This window comes from Excalfactoria chinensis, chromosome 11 (assembly GCF_039878825.1).
Source record: "Excalfactoria chinensis isolate bCotChi1 chromosome 11, bCotChi1.hap2, whole genome shotgun sequence".
NCBI lineage: Eukaryota > Metazoa > Chordata > Aves > Galliformes > Phasianidae > Excalfactoria > Excalfactoria chinensis.
Genome location: NC_092835.1, coordinates 11,502,143 through 11,515,760, shown reverse-complemented (window position 1 = coordinate 11,515,760; position 13,618 = coordinate 11,502,143). Strand labels below are relative to the sequence as shown.

General features: G+C 38.9%; 1 protein-coding gene across 1 annotated transcript in view; it reads left to right on the top strand.

Moving 5' to 3' along the window:
• Window positions 1-13,618, top strand: part of MYLK3 (myosin light chain kinase 3) — a 27,367-nt gene extending 13,749 nt beyond the window's left edge. Inside the window, exons 4-13 of the mRNA XM_072346083.1 lie at window positions 1,016-1,581; window positions 3,108-3,213; window positions 4,584-4,677; window positions 5,004-5,113; window positions 6,173-6,314; window positions 7,347-7,417; window positions 8,177-8,305; window positions 9,305-9,457; window positions 10,705-10,837; window positions 12,170-13,618. Of these exons, the coding sequence (XP_072202184.1) occupies window positions 1,016-1,581; window positions 3,108-3,213; window positions 4,584-4,677; window positions 5,004-5,113; window positions 6,173-6,314; window positions 7,347-7,417; window positions 8,177-8,305; window positions 9,305-9,457; window positions 10,705-10,837; window positions 12,170-12,241 (1,576 nt within the window). The 3' untranslated portion in view covers window positions 12,242-13,618. The remainder of the gene's footprint in view (window positions 1-1,015; window positions 1,582-3,107; window positions 3,214-4,583; window positions 4,678-5,003; window positions 5,114-6,172; window positions 6,315-7,346; window positions 7,418-8,176; window positions 8,306-9,304; window positions 9,458-10,704; window positions 10,838-12,169) is intronic.

Here is a 13,618-nt window from a genome sequence, read left to right as displayed (position 1 = left end):
TTTTGCAGTGGTTAAATGGTTTGGCACAGGAGCTATGTGGGTACCAAAGTGCTTGGTGTAGAGAGTTGGGAAGCCAATAGAAAACCAGAAGGCAGAACCTAGAGTAAATCCTGGGAAAAGATCACACTCCTGAACAAGGTCCCTATTATGTTTGTGTGTGAAGTCATGAATGTGGTAAATGCATCTTTAAAATGCGTGCTACTTTTAGTGGAGTCTGTAAGCCCATTCAGAAGTGTCAAAAGAACATTGTGTTCTCCTGTTTGGAGACATGCCCAAGAGTCCTCTTGAGTTCAGGCTTGTCTAGATAGCAGTGGAAGTGTTTGCTCAGAGCAGTGTTCAGTGCTCTGAATAGCTCAGTCCTGGTGCAGTTTAAATTCATAGCACAAGGCAGCAGCTGTGAAAGGTGATAAAACTGAGAAACTTCAGGCTTCTGTTATGCAAAAGTGGAAACAGTTTCTTTTGTATATTTTGTAATGAGGTAGCTCCTATGGAAGAGGCATTAATTTCTGGAAAATTAGGGAAATATTCCAAGTTTTCTGGTAGATGAAACATCAGGGAGAATAGTATTAATAGGGTGGGGGAGTTATGGAAGTTATGTTTTTAGCAGAAAGTAGTGGAAAAAATGCTATCCCATAAGACACAAACACATTTGACTGTGCAAGTCAGCCAGCTGGAGGGAACTGGAATGAATGTAAACACTGAGATTTGTAGAGCTGTATGAGCAGTTGGATGTTTGGATACTCAGCCTGTAACTGGTGAAGACAATCTCTACCAGCTCTTTACCCATAGGAATGATAGCTCATTAGGCAGTCAAGGATCAAGATCAAGAAAAATTATCTCCATGTTTTTCAGTGCTTTCTCCTTAGTGTTTTATTTCCTCAGAAGAATAGTATAATTACACTTCTTTAATACTATAGAAATCTGCATTTTAAGAAGTTTCTAAGTTTTCTTTCTGTGTGAAGTTGTGAGAGAAAGTCTAGGTATCTATGTGAATTGTCAACTGCTTGCTCTGCAGGGTAGCCATTGATGTGACTGAAGTGAAAGAAAAGACTGAGATGACCAAAGAAGGAAACTCAAATGATCACAGCCATAAAAATCCCAAAGCAAAATCCCCATCCTCTTTACCGTCAGAAGTGGAAGGATATAAACAGCTGCCTGGTAAATCCAAACTTGAGCAGACTCCGAAGATTATCAACACTGAATCAAATCAAGAAGCAAAAGAAAAAAAGAAGCAAAATGAACTTGCACCAAAAACAGGGAAGCAACAGCCATTATTGAACAAGCCCAAGCCAATTAAAAAGGCTGAAGACAAGTCAGAATTGAAAAGCAAGCCCATAGTTTCACAGAGTACCACTGCAGCAGGGCCAAAGAAAGAGCTGGGAGTACAAGTCAAAATCCATCAAGGAACAATAAAAGTAAAAGATTCCGTGGCAGTTACCCACTCTGACAGGAGAGAATCTGAGCCCCACTGTTCAGTGGGAAGTGAGAATGATGTGGGTCAGTGTGCAGGATCAGAGATGGAGAACACTAAGTCATTGGAGGCTGGCAAAGAGCTTTCCACACAGGATGAGATGATCATTGGTAAGCTGCTTTTGCACTGAGTTTGTGCTATCCATGTGTACTGTATATAAATCATAGCTGGAGTAGTGCATGCTACACCACATGAGTCTTACGCTTAAGAGTATTTAACTCCAATTAAGAGTATAAACACCACAGATAAGTTAGATGATCAAAACCAAGAGATCAACATTAGTACAGTTTATTTTAATAGTACTTTTCCTTCTAAAAGGTGTTTTGGGAAAAAATTTCCTTTCAGATAAAATTAAGTAGAATGTATATTTCTGCTGAAGAAGTAATATTGACAAAACACAGTCCTTCAGATACAGTATTCATGCATTAAGGTAGAGTAAGTAAACTAGGTGTGCTGCTGCAGCATGGACTGAAGAGAACAGCAGAATATTGCAGGACAAGTATCTTGCTTGGTCTTTGTGCTGATGGCCATATATGTCAATTAGTGTGGGAATGCTTCTGTTGTTTCAGGCAGCAGACCTGCATTCCCAGAATGTGCGTATATGTGTAGATGTCCTAATCTGTATCTGATGCTCTCAGCAGTGATGGCAAGAAAATGAACTTGCGTACATGTTAAACTGCCCGCCAAGTTATCTGGGGTTTAACTTTAAAATTACTCTGAATGAGCAACACCATGAGTGGATGGCTTTATCTTATAAGAGCTTAGACATTAAGCATGTAATAGTTAAATAATTTAACTCCCAGGAACTGATTAAATTTAATCATTTAAATATTTACAGCTCTTACTAGGATGCTGCTAGTAAAACAAGGTGTTGTTAGTAGAAACTTCCTGAATTAACTGATATCTATGCTGATATTGTTTATCACTGTTGTGTATTCATGCTGGTATTCCCAGATAGCTTATCAAAATGAAAAGAAGGTCAAATATAATTTTATTTTATTTTTTGAAACTTCCAGATATTTTTTTGTTGAGAGGCCTCTTTTGTTAACGCATGAGTTCAAACGTTAACCTCACTGGGCTCTTTCAGCATTGCTGTGTTAAGACTGACAGGGTTGAGAGCTGGGAGGTGGAATCCTGTCCTCAGTGACTGGCCTTTATCCATCATCTTTAGAATGATGCTAATGATAGAAGTCTGTATGTGAAGAAGTGGAGAAATTTTGATTATTTTCAGCATCTCCTTTACAACCATCTAGAAATAATGCTTTTAAGATCTGATTTAGGTTGTTTTTGTTTTTTTTTCTTAATGAGAAGCCAAGTGATTGTGTGTGCTCAACTGATTTGCATTTAAAAATGAGCAGTTCTATTGCTTCTGGTATTTTACCTGTGTTTCACTCTGAACATAGTGGAAAGAATTGAATGCTTAATGTTTGTAGGTACTTCACTGCTTGTCTGAATTCCAGTAGAAGGTAGGTACCGTGAAAATTAAAGGCAATTGAGACTTCTCATTATACTGAGCAAACAAAATGAAATGACATGCATGCCCTGTGGACTGAATTCCCCATCAGTTGGTGTGAGGGAGATGAAGCTGCAGTGATGAGGGAGAAATGTCTCAGTGACCAGGTTTTCTCCTCTTTAGATGACAGCCCTTCTCCCCCTGCTCCTTTTGAACATCGCATAGTGAGTGTCAAGCTATCCGAGGTGACAGCATGCTACTCAGTGTGTCGTCATGAAGTCCTTGGAGGGTAAGTCTCTGCCCCCTTTTGCTGTACTGCAGGTGGTAGCTATTTGTGAAGAAGTGCAGTTAGCTTGGGAACTGGTAATTGTCTTCAAATGGCCCCAAGATGTGTATGGGTGAGGCACATGTAAGCCCACCACAGCCAGAGCAGTTACTTAGTGGATCAGAATGCTCAGCACTCTCTCTCAGCAGCATGGGAAATGATGGATACCAGCTTATTTCTTCAGTTTATGGTTCTGTGTGGAGCAAAAGGGGATTCGAATGTATCTAATTTAACTATTTTTTCCATGTATCTTATGAATACTTTCCCCTCTATTTTGATAACATCACTTTCTCCCTACCTTTCTTTGTCCTTTAAGCTTTGTAGAAGTTGGTTTTAGCTGATATGGCAAGAGAGTAAATTTGGCCTACAGTAATAGAGAAGTAAGAAGAGAGAATGCGGATAACATGCCAGATTGTTCATCTCTTCATCCTCCAGACTTCTGGGGCTACCATAGTTGCCCTTTTATGAACCTGTCTGTGGGGCATCTCTAAGTCCCTTACTGGCTTCTGCCTCAGTTCCATTTTCAGACTCCTGGCTGTGCTCTTGGATGCTATTTGCATTTGTTGTAATAATCTTGGCTACAGCTGGAGTCTTGAGAAAAAGTCAGCAGAGCCTGTTAGGGGTCGGGCAGCTTCCAAAATCTTTATTCCACACTGAACTTTGTGTTCAAGAAAACTAAGGGAAAAAATTATAATTATGTTGACCTTGCATTTATTCTTGACTTGTGGAAAGCGTACAGCTGCTTCAGCTGCTTCAGCCTTTGTATTCTTGTCTGCTTACTTATCTAACAAGAAGGTTTGATTTACAGACTAATCCAAGTATGAATGTGGCTTAAGTATAGGCCTGATGATGCAATAGCAGAGAAAATGATGTTTAGAAATCATCTCAAGGGGAATTAATGTATCTGGGTGACATGGGGGAGAATTTACAACATGCAAGAAATGTGGTTTGTGGAGCGGGTAGAGTTACTGGTGTTAGTCATTTTAAAAGTTATGAGAGCAAGACAGAAATATCCTTGTTAATATGCCCACTAACACATCACTGGAGGACGGCAAATGGGTACAGTTACAGAACTGAAAAAGAATATCTTCAGGTCATCATACCACAGTGAAATGTAGTAGTACGAAGGGGCATAATATTTTAATGTAAGCGTTGAACAACTGGCTGGAAAGATAAAACTAATCCTTCATAAGCTGAGAGAAAGAGGAGATTGATGCTGCTGGCCACCTGATTCTGTTCACTTTGTACTGGGCTATTTTTAATCAATGATAAGAATAGTTTGAAAACTTTCTGTGGTGAGCTGTGTTTTCTCATCTTTTGTTTGGTATCAACAGGGGGCGTTTTGGGCAAGTTCATAAGTGCACAGAAGTCTCAACTGGTCTCAATTTGGCAGCCAAAATCATTAAAGTGAAAGGAGCAAAAGAAAAGGTAAATATGTTCCTGTGAACCTAAATGAGTTTGTGCTGTAAGCAACGTGAATTGCATTCATTTGCACTGAACCTCCCCATAGGAGCCAGCTTCTCATTGCATAGTACCAAATGTCAGAACTTGTCTTTTAATACAGTAGCTTGGGTCTCATATGACTGTTGTTCATCTCTAGTGTTTGTGATTAAGCCATTTGTTCACATGAAACCTTAGATATAGCTGCTATAGGATCTTAAATTATGGTATATTCAAATATATTGGAATTTAAGGAACTTATTTTCTCTTTTTGTTTTTGTTTTTGTTTTTTTTTTAAATTTATTTTTTTCCAGGAGGAAGTGAAAAATGAAATTAACATCATGAACCAATTAAATCACGTGAATTTGATCCAGCTTTATGATGCCTTTGAAGCCAAAAATAATGTAACTTTGATCATGGAATAGTAAGTTTAAATGATTTCAGGAACTGTTGGGATTTGGGGTTTGCTTTGGTCACGAAAGGGAATGGAAAACAATAACTCTGAGGTATGAAAAAGACTTGAGTGGCTTTCCAGCCTGTGAGAGAGTTCAGATACACATCTGAAAGGCAGTACTGTCATGTTAAAAAATACAAACTTAGCAAGATTGCAGTTTAAGCAGGTGCTAAGCAAGGCAGTTATCTTCAAGCTATGAAGCTAATTACGAAACAATTAATAAACAGGATTTTGCTATGGTTCATTTTTCATTTGAATTTAACTCGGAGGCCCCAACGCTGTCCCTAGCTATCCAAATACACACAAGCGTTCAGGGTAAGTAAAACCTCGGATAAGAAGCAAGTGTGAGAATACAGAAAGGGAGATTACTTCAAGTAGGCTTGTTTGGGGTTTTTTCTTTGTTTTTTTGAAACTGAGTTTCCATTACAAAACAACTTGTTAATGATGTGAAGGAAAAAAGGACACAAAATAGCAAATTTAAATATGAGGCATTTTAAAATGTCTCAATCTTTTATTTAAGTAATAGTAAATTTTTGCCCTGCAAACCTTGTCAGATCTGTGCATCTGATGTAATGTTCTGTTATTTTTTTGTGCAGAATTGGTTTCAGTTGTCAGGTCAGGTAACGTGGCTTTCAGTTTTAAAAGTTGAATAGATTGTACAGGTTGAAGAGTTAATTTCCTTAAGTTAATAGGAAGACAATAATAGATACTTGGCATGTTCTATAGATTATCCAGGTCTGCGTTTTGTCTCCAGATTGTTTGCCTTTGAATTTAGGTTTTGATTCTCCCCAGCTACTCTCTTACAAGTGTTAGCAGTAAGTCTCCCAGTGTGGAAGGCGCTTTAGAATGATACTTAATTTCACACACAAAAATAAGTTTCTTAAAGTCATTTAGTCTGCGGGTACAATATATGCTGGTTGTGTTGTTAGCACCTGTGCTAAATTAGAAAGTTAAGTCTCCAACTTGGAAATAAACGAAATTAATGAGAAATTTCAGTGTTTTTAACACTTCTCTACATTAAAATTTTAGCCTGGATGGTGGTGAATTATTTGACCGGATCACGGATGAAAACTACAATCTAACAGAGTTGGATGCAATCTTATTTACAAAACAAATTTGTGAAGGAGTTCATTACTTGCACCAGCATTATATTCTCCATTTAGATCTGAAGGTCAGTGATGTCCATTTGTGATGGTGTGGTTTGCACCACTACAGTCTGTAATCACAATAATTTCTTATTTCAATCACTTAATCTCATAAAGAAATAGACTTCCTTAATCCAATAGCCGCAGTGAATGAAGTTCCAGAGAGTATTTTCTTCAGTGTCTATTCAGTAGCTTGCATACAGTAATGAAATAACAAGTTTCTGCACTATTTTTATTTTTTGCTGTTAAGTCTGAAGCTTTTCAATGTGTGAAATTAAACAGTGACCTTCTGTTCTTCAAAAACAAACAAAAGAAACCAACCCTGAAACACCTTTGGACAGAAATGTGTAGAAGTGCTTCCACTCTTCACTCCTCCTGCACTTATAACTGTATCCAAACATCTTTTCAGTCCCCTTCCTATTGTTTGTACTTCTAACTGCCTGGATCTGAACTGTGTGATTCCTTAACTTATTTGCATGAAAACAGGCATTATTTTTCTTGTTTATGCATTACCTTACTCAAATGATACTAGATCTGGTTGGCCTATGGACAGCTCTGCAATTCTGAGTTTGGAAACTCATTCTCTCCTTTGAAAAGCAGTCACATGGGGGGATGGGAGGGAAATAACAAATAAATGCAAAACAATAGCAAAAACAGAAACAACTTTTTTCTTTTGTCTTCACGATCAAAACAGAGGGTGCATTTGATATATTTGTTGCGACTTTTGTGGTTCTACTTTTATAAATTCAGGGGATAAACCAAACCATCAGACTGTCTGTTGTTGTACATGAAGTGGGTGCTTTCCATTTCAAAATCTATTTATATTCTGTACAGGAATAGTGTTGTGCTGGAATGGAAGTTAAACTTCCTTACAGGAGGTCCAAACCCAAACCTTTCACTAACCCATTTGCCAGTCAGATCCTTTTCTATTAAGAGGAATAGAAGGAAAAGAATCACCCTAAAAGTTATGACTATAGTCTCTGAGATATTTTTCTTATTCTTGCTAGGTTTGTGTTTCAGTCATACATTTAACTGAAAGTACTCTTGTCTTTTTGTAGCCTGAAAACATATTGTGTGTAAGTCGCACGGGGAACCAGATCAAAATTATTGACTTTGGATTGGCGAGGAGGTAAGTGTTCAGTTACGAATTTATTTTTTTATAAAGCCCATTGAATTATGCTACTGGAAGGTCTTATATTTTTTATGCATTTAGTGTCTCTGAGGTGATTCTCCCAGGTGAGTGAGCTAAACCCTCTGCTGCTGCAGGCATTAGTTCTGCTGTGTGCATTAATTATCTGATTACTTTTTCAAGTAGAGTTTCTGTTGAATAAAGATATACCGCTGTTCTCATAGTCTCAAAATGATTCCCCTTATAAAGCTTTTACTCCAGGGACTCCGTGAAGGACATCCTGTGTGAAGCATAAAGACCTCAAAGAAATAGAGGCTTTTCATTGTTCTTTTATTCAACTTGCTTGAGTTTGTTAGAGGAAAGCTGTGGGAACTCATTTGCTTGTTTTAGGTTGGACAGCATCTGCTAGAGGTGGAACCTGGCAGAGAGTGTAGCTTCTCTCATTCTGTGACAGGGGTCTGTGCAAATTTTGTTGCCTTTGGCCTTTCTTTCTGGTTTTACTCAGGCAAGAGGATAACTGGTGGTCTTATATCTGCAGTCACAGCAGAATTCACTTATTTGTCTTCAAGATCTTAAAAAAAGACTTCTAATTAAGGCCTTAAAAAAAGACTTTAATGCTGTCCTGGTTGTCTTGGTGACTCTGCTATGCTTGCTTGCTCTGTTGTTTGTTTTTTTTGTACCATGCTTTGATTTCTACAGATGAGAGACTTGTTTCCCCAGCCTGCTCTCAGCATTGATGTCTGTTTCTGTCTGTTAAAGGTACAAACCTCGTGAAAAACTGAAGGTTAATTTTGGAACTCCAGAGTTCTTGGCTCCCGAAGTGGTGAACTATGACTTTGTTTCCTACCCAACAGACATGTGGAGCGTAGGCGTCATCACGTACATGTTGTAAGTATGAGAGGTCGTGGCAATGGCACCAAAGGCTCTATGAGAACAGACCAGTGGAGGGTGTCAGTGGAACATTAGTGTTGCAGGCTCTTGGGACTCCTCCCAATTTGTGCTGTTAAAAACAAACAAAAAACTTTGAGCGACAGACCTTTAATGTGAAGGTACCTCACTGTTGGTGTTTAGTCTCTGAGCAACAAATAGCCCTTTTGATAGATATGTAGATGTTCTTCTCCTTTACACCACCTTATTTAGCAAGTTCAAGTGGGTCATGTTGTGATTTCTCAGAAAAGTGGCCCAAAGCATGTCAGAATTTCCATTTTGATTGGATCCTTGAAGATTTAGATAAATTTTCAGCTTTACATTCTGGTAGTTTTATTAGCTCTCACTCAGTCTGCATCCACCCAGAGGACTTAATGTTAAGTGCTAGGCCACAGGACATATCCCAGGTGGGAGTAAGACTTTCTGTTGATGGCAGGATGGCTGTGGAAGGCTCTGGTGGGCTGACTTGGTGTATTAGAATTTTTCACAGATGCTTTCTGTGAACGGAATAAATGGTTTAAACTTCTGAGCTAAAAAGTAACTGAATGAAATACTGAGTTGTTGAAGCAATAAATCTGAGGCTAGAAGCTAATTGAAAACAATGTGCTGTTATTCAGAAACCAGTTGAATTCAAGCCAAACTTGGTTATAAGCTTTGATTTAGGAAAGCTCTCAAGCCCTCCTAGCTTTCCTAGTTGGGAAAGCACTGCAGTAGGTACTGAGATTCCTGCTGAATTTGTTTTATTAGAGATCTATTAATGCTGTACTCTGACTTAGCTGAGTGTGCTGCTGAGTAGTAACATTAACAATACAGTTCTTGGCAGGAACTGAAAAGTAGGGCTCCCATGTCTGAGAACCCTTCCTCTTAAAAAAAAATTAGCCAAAACTATAAAACAGAAGATTCAAGGCAGAAGAAATTCATCTTGCATATAACTATTTATTTCCCACTTCACTTTTTAAGGCTTAGTGGCCTGTCCCCATTCCTGGGAGAAACTGACGCAGAGACGATGAATTATGTAGTCAATTGCAACTGGGATTTTGATGCAGAAGCTTTTGAACAGCTGTCAGAGGAAGCAAAAGACTTCATTTCCAGGCTACTTGTGAAAGAGAAAAGGTACTTCCTCCTCTGATCATGAGGATGGTGTAGCACCTAATAACATTTATTTCCTTCTAGCTCTCTGTTTGAATTACAGTCAACAATGAGAACTTATCATGTGATGTTTTCTTTTGCTGTTCTGTGCTTACTGCTCAGTTCCTTAGAGGCAGAAGAGAGGAAATCTGAATGGGTTTGCATGTAGAACTCTGTCTTTAATATTCCTTCTCTGTGTAAAAGCTGTTTCTTTTGTTACTTTGAGTTCTTATAAACCCTGTCATAAGTTGTGGAAAAAAAGTTTCTTGAATACACAGAGAATAAATAGAAGCTGTGGCTGTGAAAATGTGCATCTTTCCTTTAGAGTGGTCCAAATTCATTTGGTGGATATTAGGAAGAATTTAGGGCTTAACTTTGCATGTGGTTTCTCATTTTGGGATCAAGTAAAATAAAAAGTGATTGTATGCATGAAATGACAAAGGAATGAGAGTGACACTGATGTCAGAAAATGGCTGTGGGGTTGGGGTGGGGTAGGAAGAAAACTGTTTTCTCTTGCTGAGCACACAGTAAAGCAGATTGTGTTTGAGGGGAATTTCAAGGAATGTTTAGAATATTAACATCTGACAGATCACTAAGTCAGACAAATCGGTTATAGTACCTAATTGCATTGTGGGCCTTAAGTCATAGGGTTTGCAAATAGAACTTTTTTCAATCTTGTCTCACTGCCTCCCCCACAAGATTTTTTTTCTCTTTTTCAAGGCCTTTGTGTAGGTTTTTTGGGCCATTGTTGAATGTCTGAGATAATGTGTGCTTATCTAAGTTTAGGATGAATGAACGCTTGTGCTTTTTAAATGTGAGGCACAGAATAAGCCTGCACTGTCAGGATAGATAGATGGCACCACAACTATTTTTCTTCATGCAGCGATTCTGTCAGCATAAACTTTTTTTTACATAATCTGATGATCCCATACAGCTGCTGCTTCAAAACAAAATTCAAACAAGGTGAAATAGGATGTTTCAGCACGGGGCAGTCAACCCACTGTACAACCCATCAGCAGCTTTCACATCACTCATTCTTTACACTGCAGAGTGCAGGATGATGTTAGGACTCTACGCCCTGGGATGAATAGCACCTCAAGAAGCTTTTCCACTCGCTTGCATTAGTTTATTTAAGGCAAACATTTATGTAATCTGTAGGATGAGGAGCACAAGGTTCAGAGAAAATGGAGAGAGGGGTGGCTGTGCTAATGTAGTATTTCTTTTCCTTGCAGCTGCCGCATGAGTGCAACACAGTGTCTGAAGCACGAGTGGTTAAATAATCTGCCTGCCAAAGCCAAGAAGTTCAAGCTTCGCCTGAAGTCCCAGTTGTTGCTGCAAAGTTACATAGCTCAGAGAAAATGGAAGGTAATTAGCTGGGAAAATCTACCGCCAGAGGGAGAATCAGCTCAGTGCAGGCAGGGCCTGCTTTTTTGAGTGTTGGCTCATTTTTACTAAATTCTTATAAATGTGAGTTTAGGAATTCTTCTGTTTGTTATTTAAAGTTTTCCTTTCTTTTTTTCCGAGTTCAGAGGCTGCTGTTTAGCTTACTCTAATTTTGTTTTTTCTTCTCATAATGGAGACACTTTTGCATTGACAACAGTTGAGTTGTTCTTTTGTCACTGTTGGTTTGGGATATGACGTAAGGCAGTTTTGTTTCCTGCTGCAGAAAGTTGAAGTCTGGGAGAGGGGGGGAAAAAAAAATAGGCTTAGAGTCATCCAGAGAACTCCTCAGCACCTTTCTGATAAGCCCATGACTTTTCAGAAGTAAATTGCGAGTGAAGAAGTGATAAGAATTTCTACTGGTACATCTATTGGTTTGTAAATAATTGATCCTGGAAGATGAACATCTTTTACAAATAAGCAGTGGAGGAAATGTGAAGAAAACTCAGGTCCATCTCCTTCTGCCACTGGAGAGTTGTAATCCCTTATCAAGGAGTTGAATCTTATACCTTTTCAACTCTTTAGATTCGAGCTGTTTCATGCATTTGTGTTTTAAACACGTCATCTAAGACATAACGCTGTAACTCATACTAGTGCAGTTCACGGTACCAGCTTTCTGTTCTGTAGTAATCAGTGGTTTCTCAGTACAAAGCATTGCATTACCTCATACTGGCAAGACTCCAGTATCATCCCTCAGGATTCTTAGCATTCATCCTTAGAATGGGTGACAAATAATTTTTATGCATTGCACTGGGTCTCGTATACCAAGGCCAAAGCTCTGCAGCCAGTGCCTGTTACATAGGTAACCATGCTGCATCCATAGGTAACCAAGTTCCCTACAGTGCAAAGGCAAGCACTGAAAGCTGGGCAGCCTTTCCTCAGGCTTTTCTTTGACTTCATTTGGCATTTCTGTGAAGGAGGTGTGCTGCTTGTCAATAGTATATGAAACTAAGACTTTGGGAGCTGTAGAAAGTCTCTCTCTTGCTTTAAGTGAGCTGATTTACCTGAGGCTCAGACAGAGATTGTTTTCTGGCCCTGTACTCAGTTTTCCCAAGAATCACAGAATGGCTGATGTTGGCAGTCATGTCCAGCCCCCCTTGCTCAAGCAGGACCACCTGGAACATGTTGCCTAGGGCCATATCCAGGTGGCTTTTTAGTAACTTGAAGGAGGGAGATGTCCTCTCTGTGCAACCTGTTCTACTGCTTGGTCACCCTTACAGTTATACTCACACTTGGACTGTTCTGTTTTGTTCACAGAAACATTTTTATGTGGTGGCTGCTGCTAACAGACTGAAGAGATTTCAGAGTATGTCTGTCAAGCTTGCATAAGGTTGTATGAAGCAACTGTCACACTTGAAGATGGATGTGAAACCACAGGAGAAGAATTCAGTATCTTCAATAATTTCTATTCCGTATATAATGTCAAGTTTTGCATCTGTCATTATCAGATATCGTGTTAGTGCTCCCAAAATGTCTCAAAGCAGAGGCACTGCAATGACTTAGGAAAACAGATTATACCTTGTTTTGTTCTCGCAAGCTTCTAGTTGTACAGTGACGAACAAATAGGAAGTTAGTGGGGCTGACCTCTTCCTGGAGGCTTTATTCTGAAGATCGATGGTCTGTTTTTACCAGAAAAGACCAGCAGTTTTCTGGCTTCTCACATCAAGCATGGGATCTAAAAGACCTTCCTCACAACTGCTACGTACATAATCAGATTTAGTGGACTGCCACAAGAATTGCGTAGTATTTCTCCTCAGGTTTGTTACTGGAGGCAGAAAGATCAAAATTCTGCTTTTGGGAGAAGATAGATACGTGAAACTGCCACAGATAAGAATTAGGCAGTGGCTGCTGGGTTGTTCTGCAAGTATCTCATGATGTCCAGGGAAGATTTCCAGACATTTCAGGTTCTAAATGCTTTTCATTGGGTGTGACTGCAGTCTTTAGAATTATAATTTTTATTTGGAGAATTTTTTTTTCCTTTGTAATGATTGTAATGCGTTTCATCTGGAAAGCTGATGTGCAAAACAGATTCTAATGCTGTTCAGTTCCAGAGAAATGGTGTATTGCCAGACTCTGCCTTTGGCTCAGCTGGGAGGTTGAAACTTTTTTTTCCCCCGAACTTGCTCTCAAACATTAGACTTTTCCTTCACAATACTAACAGTTCGTGATGTCTAAAGAATTGAAGCCGCCTACAGTTTCTCATCTAAAGGTGTAACATAATTTATTAGACCTATGGTTTCTTTCATTCCTGTTCTAGATTCTGTAGGGCTCAATGTAAACTGAACAGGCCCTTTATTAGTGATACTTTCTGGTTTTCCTAAAACTTGCTTTTCAGTGGAGACATCTACCTGCTGCCAAGCTCCCATTAACTTTATAGGCTTTCATATCCCTTAAATTAGCAGAAGTGCTGGTTGCTAATAAAGAGGATTTTAAGAATGCCTTACCCTAGCCTAGTTATCTTTTTTTTCCACTCTAGTGCTTCCCACTTCTTCTAATTCCTGGATTCTGGACTTGAGCAGTTTTTCCACTGTCAAGACAGTGAAAAATGACTGAAATCCAGTGAAGTGATCTTTACAATGTATCACCTTCTGTGAAGGCCCACTTTTGTTCATATTTTCCTTCCACAGTGTTTCTGCATGGTAAATGTGGTTATATTCTTTGGTCTGTATATTTCTGAACTAATACTAATAAATTACATCATAAAGG